Here is a 14274-nt window from a genome sequence, read left to right on the forward strand (position 1 = left end):
AAGTGTAGAAGGAGAGTGGCATTTTGCGACATGTTCTAATATTATTTACCAACTAATATGGTGTCAAAAACACGTGTTTAAACATTTATAAGTTCAATTTATAAGTTTTCCAAAAAACTGCGTTTTGACTTTTAATTAATCATAACTTTGACCCTCATTTGACCAACTTAACGTGATCTTCAGTAGGTGCCCTTTTTGAGGGATTATCACCTACCTTATTACGATCACGTAGCCATGTTCAATTCGAACAATGGCTGGACCATAATGGTCTTAACCGAAAGTCAAAGCAAAAGTCAATTTGCTTGACTTTCGGCTAAATACTTAGCCTATAAATGAAATGAGCTGAGAAGGAGCACTTACTAGTGATCCAAGAGAAAGGTAAAACTCAGAGTAGGTCCCTTTTTGATCAGGAACAGCTCCAAGTAGCAGATAGAGAGGAGAATAAGAAATGAGCAAGGAACTAAGTTGCAAATGCTTGTTATTTATAGTTAGAGATGTTTTATAAGATGAAGCCAGGTGTTAGGAGTTTATCAAGGATGTCTCCAGGTGGTTTTTGAGGTGTTAAGTGTAGAAGGAGAGTGGCATTTTGCGACATGTTCTAATATTATTTACCAACTAATATGGTGTCAAAAACACGTGTTTAAACATTTATAAGTTCAATTTATAAGTTTTCCAAAAAACTGCGTTTTGACTTTTAATTAATCATAACTTTGACCCTCATTTGACCAACTTAACGTGATCTTCAGTAGGTGCCCTTTTTGAGGGATTATCACCTACCTTATTACGATCACGTAGCCATGTTCAATTCGAACAATGGCTGGACCATAATGGTCTTAACCGAAAGTCAAAGCAAAAGTCAATTTGCTTGACTTTCGGCTAAATACTTAGCCTATAAATGAAATGAGCTGAGAAGGAGCACTTACTAGTGATCCAAGAGAAAGGTAAAACTCAGAGTAGGTCCCTTTTTGATCAGGAACAGCTCCAAGTAGCAGATAGAGAGGAGAATAAGAAATGAGCAAGGAACTAAGTTGCAAATGCTTGTTATTTATAGTTAGAGATGTTTTATAAGATGAAGCCAGGTGTTAGGAGTTTATCAAGGATGTCTCCAGGTGGTTTTTGAGGTGTTAAGTGTAGAAGGAGAGTGGCATTTTGCGTGCAAGATGGCAACACAACAGGCTGCCTTGGCCTCCAAACAAAACTGGCAGTTACAGGCCTTACGGACCGTAAGGGCCTTAGGCTTACGGTCCGTAAGCCCCTTTAGCGCCCCTGGTTTTGTACTCCATACGGACCGTAAGAACTAATGTCTTACGGTCCGTACCGCTTGCTAGATGCAATATAATTCATGTCTTATGGTCTGTAAGCACTAATGGCTTACGGTCCGTAAGCATCACTCAGAGGCCAATAAATTGGCATGTTGACATAATTGGTCCCTCCACAAACATTCTTCCATAATTTTACACATTTAGTCCCTCTCGCCAAACAAAGTAGCATAAAAATGAGAGTTTATCGGACATGTGTCATTATATAACTCGACACTAATTTCTGAGGTGTTACATTGAAGGTCAGGAAGTCCACGTTTTTTGTATACGACTGCAAAGCGTGTATACACCTAAACTTCTGCCAGACCACAGGAATGTGGCTTGTGTACCAGCTGAAGAAAACCATAGCCACTCGCGTGTGCCTGCCCATAACAAGGATCTAACTAAAAGGGGTAGAGGTTTAGACATTTCAGTGAAGTAGTTCATTTTATTGGGTCAGCCTAAACCGCGTGGGACCAACTGTTGCGCACAAGCTACAAGTTAGTTTGAAGGGGGCCACCATAATGTCAAGGGGACACCCTTCGATTTCAAAAACTTTGCTCGCAATGTGTGCTTTTTCATTGGCGAGTGTGACTCGCAACTCTTCATTGGCAAGCTAAACGACCGCATGAAGCATCTACGTAATTATTCGTTCAAGTTCTGTTTAGAAGGTTGCGAGGTTAGGCACTTGTTCTGGGCCGACAACATATCAAAGGTGAATTATCAAGCGTTTGTAGAACTGATGGCCTTTGACGCGACGTAATCATTTAGCGTTTGATTATTTGGAATTCAATGGAATTGGAATATGGATTTTAACATTTACGATATTTGGTTCACCAAATTTTTGGAATTCCAAATCCAATTATTCATTGTGACTGAAAATTTCTTTCAACTTAACATAAAAATTATGTTTTATTTATTTAATAAAAAACCAAATACAAACGCATGTCTTACATTAAACTAGGGGTGTGCACGGTTCGGTTCGGTTCAGTTATTACCATTATCCGTAACCGTAACCGAAGTCATCGGTTAATCGGTTCGGTTAATTTGTCGGTTTTCGGTTCGGTTCAATTGATTTTCGGTTAATAACCAATTCAAATAAGGGATAATTTTTTTGCTTAGAAATACATGTAATGGAGGTATAAATACATGAAATAGATGTATAAATACATGAAATGGATGTATAAATAAATGAAATGGAGGTATAAATGCATGAATAGATGATTAAATACATAAAATGGAGGTATAAATAAATGAAATGAAGGTATAAATAAATGAAATGAAGGCATAAATGAAATAGATGTATTATTACATGAAATGAAAGTATAAAACATGAAATACATGAAATAGAGGTATAAAAGCTAGAAATATGTAAAAAAAATATCCGTTAACCGACTTTCGTTTAATTCAGTTTCGGTTAATTTCGATTCGGTTTTGGTTAACGATTCGGTTATTACACACCCTTACATTAAACAATAAACAACTTCTAACTAATTGGGACTTAGGAGGTAATGTAAGCCCATATGTTAAATTAGCAATACAAACATCACATATGACAAGCCTTTGTTAACCTAGTTTGCTAAATCTTGTTTTGATTGGAAATAAACATTTAATTAAAAAGTCATAACATATGTGTGTGGTAGATAGCCTGTTGTAATCATCCCTTCAATTATATATTATATATATATAGGTAAAGAGTAAAATACAAATGCGCTTATCGTACGATACGTACGCGATCATCCCAGCCGTTCGATCAGGTGCAGATCTGGTGCGAATTCAATACATATCGCATGTGAAAAAATGGTTAGCATGGGGTAGTGTGAAAAATGGCATGGGGTGTGTAGATGGACAAAATCGCATGTGGAAGATTTGAATATCGCATGTGAAAAAATGGCATGGGGTAATGTGAAAAATAGCATGGGGTGTGTGTAATCACATGTGGAAGATTGAATATCGCATGTGAAAAAATGGCTAGCATGGGGTAATGTGAAAAATATCATGGGGTGTATAGAATCGCATGTGGAAAATTGAATATCGCATGTGAAAAAATGGCATGGGGTAATGTGAAAAATGGCATGGGGTGTGTAGGATCGCATGTGAAAAATTGAATATCGCATGTGAAAAAATGGCATGGGGTAATGTGAAAAATGGCATGGGGTGTGTAGAATCGCATGTGGAAAATTGAATATCGCATGTGAAAAAATGGCTAGCATGGGGTAATGTGAAAAATGGCATGGGGTGTGTAGAATCGCATGTGGAAAATTGAATATCGCATGTGAAAAATCTGTGTGTGTGTTACTGTTCATCTTCTTTGATTGTTGGTCGATCATTGTCAGTCTTCTTCCGTTTGACATTTACAACTCCCAAATTAGTAGTTCTTATTATCGATGTCGCACTAAAAGGAATGAAGGGAGGTTGGGGAAGAAGATTTTCAGGTTTTTGAATTTGATTTAGGGTTTGATTTTGAACTATCATCGGTTAATTACAGAGATTTATGACCTCGCAATGACGTTTAACCTTCTTGGTATGATTTAGATATATTAAAATGATTAATTTAATCATTTAAATTAGTTTCGCTCGCGTTTGATCGATTGAAGATCGTACGGCTGAGGGCATCGCGTACATAATGTATGATAAGAGGTATTGTACGTTAAGCGGCCTATATATATATAATATGTATGCATAGGTTTGAGAGACAAATCGAAACAAAACCCCGCTATCACCATCACACGCAACCCATAAACCCCCATAACGCCCAGAGGGCGATATTTTAGGCGTTAAGGGGCGCTATAGGCTGTTTTCACCCCTTCATAGCGTTCGAGTACACATGGTCTTTTTGTTAGAAAAAAGATAAAAGAGGGTCGAATATTAAATAAAGAAAAACATAAGGGGCTAAAATTAAACTAGCTAGACTTTATATACATCTAGGGTTTTTTTTCCTCATCCAAGAACTCTTTAGTTTTCCTTGATAGCAGCAGCTGCAGGTACTCACATCGATCTCATATCTATCAAATATGACGAATTACTTTCATAATGTTTCTGATTATCAGTCCGATTGTACATATATTTTGCTACTTCGTGTGTATTTTTTTTTTTTTTTTTGGGGGGGGGGGGGGGGGATGTTTTATGCCATCAGTAGTGTTACATTTCTTCTAATTACGCAGCTTCTAAGTTAATCTGATAACATGAAGGTGTAATCATATGATGTATCTATTTCAGTTTCATTGCCATTTATGTGAATTTGAAGAAAAAGTAGAGCAAATATTGGTTTAATTCAGCCAAGCTTTTTATAGTTTAAAGTTTATCATTCATAATTATAGTAACAATATTCATGTAAATAATGTGAATTGGTGTACCCTTTTCTAATGTGTTAGTTATTTATGAACAATCTCTTTGTAATGTAACTGACTTTTTTTTTATTTTTTTTTATGGAGACAGTTTGTGAGAAGATTCGGACAACGGAAAACATGGCAGGGTATGTTAACTAGAATGTTGTTTTGTTTTGTTTTGTTTAATGTCATAAGTTTAGATGTTTGTTTGATTTGTTTTCTAGTTAGAAACCTGCGTATTACACGCAGTGGCAAAGCTTGAGATTTCCGACGGGGGGTCAAAAACATATATACCCAAAAGTTTCTATAGAACCAGAGGGTCGAAAACGTATATACCCAAAATTTTCTATACGAAAACCACATATATTACACTACTGAGTGAAAAGTTTGGGGGGTCAGGCGCCCCCCGGCCCCTTAATAGCTGCGCCACTGATTACACGCGTTGAATAAATAAAATATTAAATAGTTAGTTAATGAAGATTTAGGAACGATAAAATATGATTGAGATTACTTATAAATATAAGTACTAATACAATAATATTTTAGGTAGTTAGTAATGAATTTAGGAATTATAAAATGATAAGATATGATTCAAATTACATTTTAGGGGTTGTTTGACAACTTTTGAATGAGTTAAGTGCTGAACCAGTAAGATGTCTGAACCATTAAGAGCCAGTATAATGCTTAACCATTCAGAGGCAAATGTCTGATCAATTTAGATAAGATGTCTTAACCATTCAGACTCAGTATAATGCTTTATCATTCAGAGGCAAATGTCTGTATCATTCAGATATCTGCTCGCGAAACAAACAGTCTGAACCATCAAGAGCTGAAACAAACAGCCCCTAAGTACTTTTAGGACTTAAACAATAATATTGAAAATGAATACGAAAGGGTGAAATATGTGAGACGGGAAAAAGAATCTTGTGCCTTAAGAATTGTGAGACGTGGTGCAACCAGTTGTTCATATATTAGGTATAGATACGTACTTTTGTTTCTCAAATTGCTTATTATTTTGCAGTGAAGAAGCTGTTGTTCCAGTTGAGACACCCGCACCGGCACTCGGGGAACCAATGGATATCATGACGGCTTTGCAACTTGTGTTAAGAAAGTCACTTGCTCATGGAGGTCTTGTGAGGGGTCTTCATGAGGCTGCAAAAGTGATTGAAAAACATGCTGCTTTACTTTGTGTATTGGCAGAGGACTGTAACCAGCCAGATTATCAAAAACTGGTCAAAGCACTTTGCGCTGACCATAATGTCAGCTTAGTAACAGTTCCTGCTGCAAAGACTCTTGGCGAGTGGGCCGGTGTAAGTCTTCTTACTTAGGGGTGAAACATCTTCCTCAAAATAGATTAATAATAATATACTATTTTTGCGATTACAATTTTGTAAGCATTTAACTGCAATTTAGGCGACTCTTCACCCTATAATTGTACTAGTATGTGATTGCTATAATATTATATTGTTGATTGAAATTGTTAAATACAGTTGTGCAAGATTGATTCTGAAGGCAAGGCACGAAAGGTTGTGGGTTGCTCATGCCTCGTTGTGAAAGTACGTTTATAATCCCGAGACACATACAGATCTATTTCATCCAGTGGCTCGTAACTTATATGTTTTTATTAATTATTTTCCAGGACTACGGTGAGGAATCTGAAGGGCTTCACATCGTTCAGGAGTATGTGAAATCTCACTAAAGACTTTGGCAATTAGTCGAAAAAGTTTGTGGGAATCAACTTTTTTTTTTCACTTGAGTTTTTTCCGTCGATTCAGGACTTTGTTTTAGAATTTTTTTTGAATGGTTTTAGCAGGATTTGTATTCAAAGATCATTAGATTATGATAATGAAGTTATGGGCTTTTACTTATGTTGATGTGTATGGATCTAATTGAATTAACTTTTTTCCTAATACCAAGTTTTGGTTAATGGGTTTCGTTTTTAAAGTTGGACACCGAACTTATTGTGTTTAAATGACCCAGTGTGGCTCGACTTGGAATCACTGTAACCGTGCTGAAAATTAAGCTCAAACTGTGCTTGGTTTAAACTCGAGTAAGCTCAGCTTGGTTTTAAAGGAACCGAAAACATTAATAATCAAGTCTACAACTCTAAAAGCCATTTTTTATTGTTTCATTTTGTAAACTTTGAATGACTTGCAAAAAGTTTTAAAACTTAATCACATTAATTATTTAGTGATTCTTTTCTTCATAATTTTTTTTTCAAAGAGTTGGGAACAATATTTTTAGGAGGCTCATTGGATTGTTTGGGAGATAGTTATTGCCCCACTTGATTGTCGTGATTTGGGTTTTGGTTCCTTGAGGGATGTTAATCTTGCTATGCTTGCGAAGTGGTAGTGGCGTTTTAAGGTTGATAGAATCGGGTTGTGGAGAAATGTGATATGGGCCATTCATCATAATTCTGGATCTTTATAGGACATCCGAAAAAAGTCTCGAATCCCGGGCCATGGAATCATATTCATAGTACTTACTATGAATTTCTACAAGTGGGTGTTGTTCTGAACAATGATACTAAAGGGGTTTTGGGTAGAGGCACAAATATCTCCTTTTGGCTTGATGTTTGGATTGGCTCGGAACTGCTTGCAACTATGTTTCCATCTTTGTTGCTATCGAGAGTAAATAGGGGAGGGTCCCTCGGGCTTGCCTAGGCAATGGAGTCGGTCGATCGCTTCTAATGTGGAAGCCAACAAGCTTAATAAAAAGTGCGATATTTATACGCTATTGGTAGTTTTGTAAAGTAGTGTTTTTACTGGCCTATCCGTATGGACACATTATCTATAAAAAGTACACACTGTCTATAAAAAGTGCGATATTTATAAGCTGAAATGACAATCTTATGAGTTTTTCCCATAACATTATAAGTAAATGCTGTGATAGACCCCCTAAGTTAACTTGTAGTCCACAATTTTGATGAGCTTAAATAAACATCATCACTTGCAAAAACAAAACAGAACAAAGTAATAACTACATAGATGCTTTGGTTTCGCTTGTTGGAAGGTATATACCTTCTGCTGCCAACCAAATGTTATCGGGCTTTTTCTCCCTTACACCGCAAACCTGCAAAAGAACGAGACATATCTTTATTAATTTAACGAATTAATGCCTAATGATAATCCATTTGCTTGTGAATGTTACTTTCAGTCAAGTGGTTAGTTAAACGGGCCAACAAGGTTGGAAGCCTTCTAAATAGTTTTATTTCACTAAATTATACTGTTTTTCTAACAAAATTAAATGCACCAACTATTGTCTAAAATTTCTTGAAAATTGAATGAAAAGTGTTTTGAGGTCAACCCGACCTGGATAAAAATAAATCTGTTTATCTGTTTTGACTTGTAAACATAGTTATTAATTGTGAATAGCAGCGGACGATAGCGACAAGCAACCTATACGCTACATAGCGATAGCGATGAAATAGCGGGTGGTATTTTATGTTTAGCAATACACTAGAAGAAAATTTTAGAAATATTTTATATGTTTATTATATCCAAATACGGTGTTTCTATACATATTTTAACAAAAAAAAACCTAAAATCCAACTATTGTATACGTATATTTTATCGCTGTTTATTTAAAACCAAAAAAAAAAAAAAAAAAACTGAAATCCCGCTATTTACTCGCTATGGAGGCGCCAAAATCAGATAGCGATGAATGAGCGCTACGCTACACTATTCGCTATAGCACTCACTATGAGCGCTATTAACAACTATGCTCATAAACTAACTTACTCTCCTTACCATTAGTATGTTTCAGGTTTTCATGCTCTTAAGAAATATTTGAGTGTAAAAAAAAAGTAGAGTTAAATGCATGGTTGGTCCCTGTGATTTGCAAATATTGCAGAATTAGTCCTAGTGGTTTACTAATTACAGAGTTGGTCCCAGTGGTTGTAAATTTTGCACTCGGGTGATCCTTATCACTAACTTATGTTAATTTTCTCAGTTAAATGTATGTGAAATGACTAGATTGCCCCTAAACAATAAAAAAAATAAAAGATAAAGATACTCACCATCATCTTCTTCCTCCCCTTTCTCCTTCAGTCCTTCTCACTATCAAACCCAGCACCACCACCACCACCACCTCCACTGTCACCTTCAACCCACCACCACCACCACCACAGTCACCTTCAACCCACCCCACCCCACCCTTCAATTAACAACCACTCCTCGGAACTCATCTCCCATCTCTGCTCCACCGTAGATACTCTCCACTGCTGAGCGATCCCGTTAGGTTTTGTGCGGTGAATACTGACGGATCGTCGAGTGAACGGAGAGTGAGGAGTAAGATTCCGATGCCGGTGAAAGTTGCAGATGCGATGAGAAGACAGACACCGCCATTTTCCTTCTTGATCTACCGAATAATAGGCACTGCGTGGATGGATGACGGTGAGTGTGTGATGTGTGGGGTGAGGTTCAAAGGCCACATATCAGGTCCCGAAAAAGGCAACTTCCCCTCATTAATATGATTGATTATCAACTGTCGATGGGCTTAGAATTTTTAGATTTCTGTAGTGTCGGTGATTATTTTAACAATTCCATTAATTAATTAATTTGAACAAAATAAATATATTACAACAGTTAAAACTGATCTCCTTTCTAAAACTAGGATTCTGTCTAGTTGCAGATGCGATGAGAGAAGACAGATTGAAGGTGACTGTGGAGGTGGTGGTGGTGGGTTGAAGGTGATGGCGGTGGTGGTGGGTTTTAGAGAGAGAGATGGGGAGGAAGAAGATGATGGTGGGTAATTGGGTATTCTTTATTTTTTATTTATTTTTATTGTTCAGGGGTAATATAGTCATTTTGTATACATTTAACTGAGAAAAGTAACATGGGTTAGTGATAAGGATCACCCGAGTGCAAAATTTGCAACCACTGGGACCAACTCTGTAATTAGTAAACCATTAGGACCAAGTCTGCAATATTTGCAAACCACAGGGACCAACCAAGCATTTAACTCAAAAAAGTAATAAGAATACTTGTATTGCGAATGACGTTATGTGTACAATGGTTAGAAACCCTATATATGCCACTAGTTCATTTATAAAAGGGAATATATTATCTAATAATAATCAAATTTCTTTGTTGTTTCATTAAAGTCACTCCACATTTTCTTAATTACAAAAACCTCCAAAATTTCAATATTGTTCCATTGTTATGAATATATTTTATAAAAAATGTTAAAATTAAGTGACCTAAACGGAACGAATATTAAGTATTCTTTTAAAGTTTAACCTGAAGTATGAGGCAATTGTAAAGAAAAAAAAGTCACTGAATAATACCCAAGTTTCATAATTGTTCCATTTAGGTTGTTAAATATAAAAAATATCAATTTCGTAACAGTACCACAATATTAAACTTGAGTGGTTTTTATAATCAGAAAAAAAAAACAAGTTTGGAACAATAATGAAACTTGATAACTGTTTTCATTATTTTTCCCCCAATAAAAAATATGATTTCATAAATAGTCGGAATATTTCTGACCTCTTGTTGACCGCCAGCAATGCGGTTATACTTCTTATTATGACTGTGTAAATATCCATTTGTGTCGACATGACGAAGCCTTATTCTTTGATCTTGTCTCCATATTTTCTCGCTTCCCTCAATTTCAATTCTGAACAACACAAACAAATTTCAGATGTTTTATGTGACATCTTTCAACATAATATAACAATAAATAAAATAAAATCTATAAAGGCATGTCTCGGTCTCACCTCCAATAATCTCCGGTATCTGAATTACCATCATCTCCAAAGCAACTCACCTACATAAAACTTCAATTACTTAAATTGCAGTCTTTGACATGATAAAAGTGAAAATTAACAACTGCAATGTTGGTTGGTATATTCTATAAGCAATCAAATTGTTAGTATTGTTTTACCTCAAACAGGCCAGATTAAAAAAACTAGTTAAAAAGAAAACACGTCAAATGGGGAGGCCAGTTTGAAAATAGCCCAAAATCTATTTTTACAAATACCAGCTTATTCATTTTTATTCAAAAATTTGGCGTTGTTGTCAAATTATTGCTTTTGTAATCATAATTAGGGGTGAGCAGAAAACTAAAAAAAAACAATTTAACCGAACCGGAAAAAAAACCGAACCACACAAAAAACCGAAACAAAGCGAACCAAAATTTGCGGTCTGGTTACGGTTTTGCATTTTATAAAAACCGATCCGAACCGAATAACCTAAAAAATCATTTTTTTTAATTGTTGTTACATATTGATTTAGGACCTAAAAATTATTTTTAATTGTTGTTACATATTGATTTAGGAAGTATTAATTTTATTAAAATGTTAAGTATTTATCATAAGAACATTAACAAGTTTATTTATCATTGAAATGATTTATCCATTGTCTACAAGTAAAACAAAAATTAACATAAAAATTAAACAATTTCAAAGTATTATAAAAGAAAACTTATTAATAAAAACTTTGGAGAAACATTAAAATAGATTATAAAGTTAGGATTATGTGAACAATAGTAATTGAAAAGATTTTGAATATATTAACTTAAATGTAAACATCTAATAAAGATTCTTAAACTTTGAATTATACTTTTTATTTTTGAATCGTACGTAATTTGTTTCAAAAACCGAACAGAACCATTGCTAAAACCGAAACCGAACGGTTCTCAAAAACCGAGAAAAACCGAACTTTCGGTTACGGTTTCGATTTTACCCTAAAACCCAACCAAACCGTGCACACCCCTAATCATAATTAACTCATATTTATTTATATATATTTTTATCAAAAGAATAAAAAAGTGCTAGTGGGTCAACCTACCCGTTACAACCTGAACCCGTATTGACATAAACAATCAAAAGGCCAATCCACTCACCTCAAGGTTTCCTGATATTGGTGAAGCATGCAAGTGGCTATGGAGCCATCTTCTGGTTTTCATGTGTTGCAACCGAATGATGGTTCCGGTTTTTATGTTGTCTCCAGGTTTGTAGGATGTCTGGGTCTCAGGTCTAACAATCTGGATTGTAAGAAGGAATCAGAAATAACATACAATACATAATGAAGCAGAATAGTGATGCATCATAGTTTGACCAATTGGACACGTGTCACTCGTTTACGCAAGGACTGACCCGCTAGTTTCTATCAGTTGGAAATCAATTGAAGTTCATGACAGTATTTTCCTGATTTCTATCTGATCTATTGATTAAATTTTCACATACACACCTTCAATTACGAAATAATTGAAAGAACTTACCATTTACATTCATATCTATCTTCGCTTCTTATCGTACTTCATCATTTTCGATTTATTTTCTTAATTTATTAACTAATGACACATAATAACGTGCTGCATTTAACAAATTACATCACTAAACAGATCTTACACCATCAAAATGCACTACTATTGAAATATTAATGATTTTATTTAATATTTATATAGTTGATAAAAATATACAACCTTTTTTATTTGAAAGGAAGATGTATCAGATTATCAGCACCACGTCTAAGCACATAAGGACATCATAATGTGTGGCAATAATGGCCAAGTATGAAGCATGTCTTGTGTACTTCTCACTAGTCTATATTGTAATTCAAGTATTTTATATATCAAAATTAAAGCTTTACTGAGGTTGCCCATGTAACACATAGGTTATAAACTAGTATAAATAACAAACTAAAAAATAAACATACCCAGTAGCTATTGGCATCGTTTACTTCAGGAAAACCAGTAACAGACTGCTGCCCACTGCCGGATCCATATGGCACATCATGCGAGTGTAGTCGGAACTTTGTCTTTTCATGCATCAACTTGATCACTGATCCATAAGTAATCTATCACAAATTGAATTACAAGAAATGAGCCTAAATGCAATATATATTAATTTCCAACAAGCATGAACAGCCCAAGAAAGATGCTGGCGCAAGTGTGTAAGATTGTCAATGATAATTCTATAAGTAGTTCCAAATAAACACCAATCGGAAGATACACATGTTACTTATATCTAAAGATAATGTATACATCTTTACAACATCTTAAAATACCAGCATCAGTTCTAAAACTTGATTTTGGCCATTTAACCCCAACAAATTCAACTTTTCATATCTTTTTCTTCTTTCAGAATGAAACAGAGCCCCACAGATTGAACAACATTCAAGCAATTAAGTGTCAAATCATATTTAACAATGGAGTGAGAAAAGCTTTACCTCCTGACTTTGAATTGACAAAAATTTCATTACAAATTACAATTTCTTATAGTTTTTATAAATAAGACCAACGTAACAGACATAACAGAAACGGAATAATGCATTAAACATTGACTGTGTCTGGACTGGATTTTGAATCAGATTTAACAATGCAATGAGAAAGGTGTTACCTCCTGAATTTGAGATTTATATAGTTTTCATTACAATTTTTATAGTTTTTAATAATATCAATCTCATTGCAGCATTTTCCTCAAAATCACTCGTATAAATTTAAATTCTAAAAACAAATCTATTCTAGCATATGATAGCAAAATTTCAATCAATCATAACAGAATTAACAGAATAAATCATTAAACATTGACGGTGTGTGGATTTTGAATCAGATTTAACCTCCTGAATCCGATATTTTATATACGTTTCCTTACAAATTCTTAAAATTTTTAATAATATCAATCTCATTGCAGCATTTTCCTCAAAATTACTCTACACATCTTAACTCTGAAACCAAATCTAGCATCTGATGCCAAAATTTCAATCAAAACATAACAAAACTAACCGAAGAAAGCAATAAACATCCATAACTGATGAACTAATTCGTAACTAGATCTTCAAAAAAACCTATTACCTCAACGCCTTCGGAACTGGCAGCATAAACAGTAGATGAAGTATAATCCGATCCTAGAGTTAGAAACAACAAAACGACACCGTATAGACACAACGCCATCGCGAATACGAGCACGATGAATCGATTCCGTCAATAAATCTTCAATGGTACAATTCACGATCTGATTCACACAACGACGTCGTTCCTCTGCAAACGATCCGTGCAGGTTTTAGTGGATGTAATGACGGTGAGGTGTAGAATGCGGTGGTTGTTGCCGTGACGGTTTTTCAGATCGGAGATTGTGGCTGAACCGCCGGTGGAGTGAGCACCAGAGGGATATAGAGGTTAGAGAATGTGTGTGTGATTGCCACCGTGGATTGTTACACGTCGGTTAGAGCTGTTTAGCCAATGGTGTTGTTCCACGGGGCAGTTGATGACACGTGGAGTGGTGTTTGAGTGACAGAGTTTAAGGGTACTTTCATAGTTTTGTGTGGATAGAAGTTACATTTAACCCCCTGTACTTTGATAGGATGTTTGATATGCGTACTAAAATTGGAAAGTTTAGGCTATGTGGTGTGAGCAACTTGAGGGGGCCAAAAACGTGCTAGCTGATTGCTTGACACGAGAATTTCAAAATACGTAAGCAATTACGTACTTCAAATGGCTTTGTATGCCTACCTTAAATGCCTTCTCATGCCTATATAAGGACTTTCAAATCTTTCAAATGGCATGACCCATCACTTTCACCACATCAAAAACTTTTCTTAAAAAAGATATGGAGATATAAAGGCTTTACGCCTAAAAGAAAAAATTCTTTTGATAGAATTAAAAGTTATTCAAGATCATCCTCGATGAGCCTCTCTCTACAC

The 14274-nt window shown here is 35.2% G+C and overlaps 2 protein-coding genes across 3 annotated transcripts; one reads left to right on the plus strand and one right to left on the minus strand.

The window, feature by feature from the left end:
• Nucleotides 1-4213: 4213 nt before the first annotated feature.
• LOC110873778 (40S ribosomal protein S12) lies at nt 4214-6503 on the plus strand. 2 transcript variants are annotated; one of them, XM_022122770.2, is made up of 5 exons: nt 4214-4282; nt 4737-4773; nt 5649-5937; nt 6118-6183; nt 6267-6503. In XM_022122770.2, the coding sequence occupies exons 2-5, from the start codon at nt 4766-4768 to the stop codon at nt 6324-6326; spliced, it is 423 nt and encodes a 140-aa protein (XP_021978462.1). In that variant the 5' UTR covers nt 4214-4282; nt 4737-4765; the 3' UTR covers nt 6327-6503. The 2 variants fall into 2 exon arrangements, with proteins under 2 accessions (XP_021978462.1, XP_021978463.1); XM_022122771.2 differs by having other exon boundaries at nt 4219-4282; nt 4733-4773.
• Nucleotides 6504-7438: 935 nt separating this feature from the next.
• Nucleotides 7439-13845, minus strand: LOC110873779 (stromal cell-derived factor 2-like protein). Its single transcript, XM_022122772.1, has 6 exons — nt 13427-13845; nt 12289-12429; nt 11474-11614; nt 10347-10396; nt 10117-10246; nt 7439-7699 (listed from the first exon to the last, which is right to left on the minus strand). The coding sequence occupies exons 1-6, from the start codon at nt 13523-13525 to the stop codon at nt 7607-7609; spliced, it is 654 nt and encodes a 217-aa protein (XP_021978464.1). The 5' UTR covers nt 13526-13845; the 3' UTR covers nt 7439-7606.
• Nucleotides 13846-14274: the final 429 nt, after the last annotated feature.

Source organism: Helianthus annuus, chromosome 8, assembly GCF_002127325.2.
Source record: "Helianthus annuus cultivar XRQ/B chromosome 8, HanXRQr2.0-SUNRISE, whole genome shotgun sequence".
Lineage (NCBI taxonomy): Eukaryota > Viridiplantae > Streptophyta > Magnoliopsida > Asterales > Asteraceae > Helianthus > Helianthus annuus.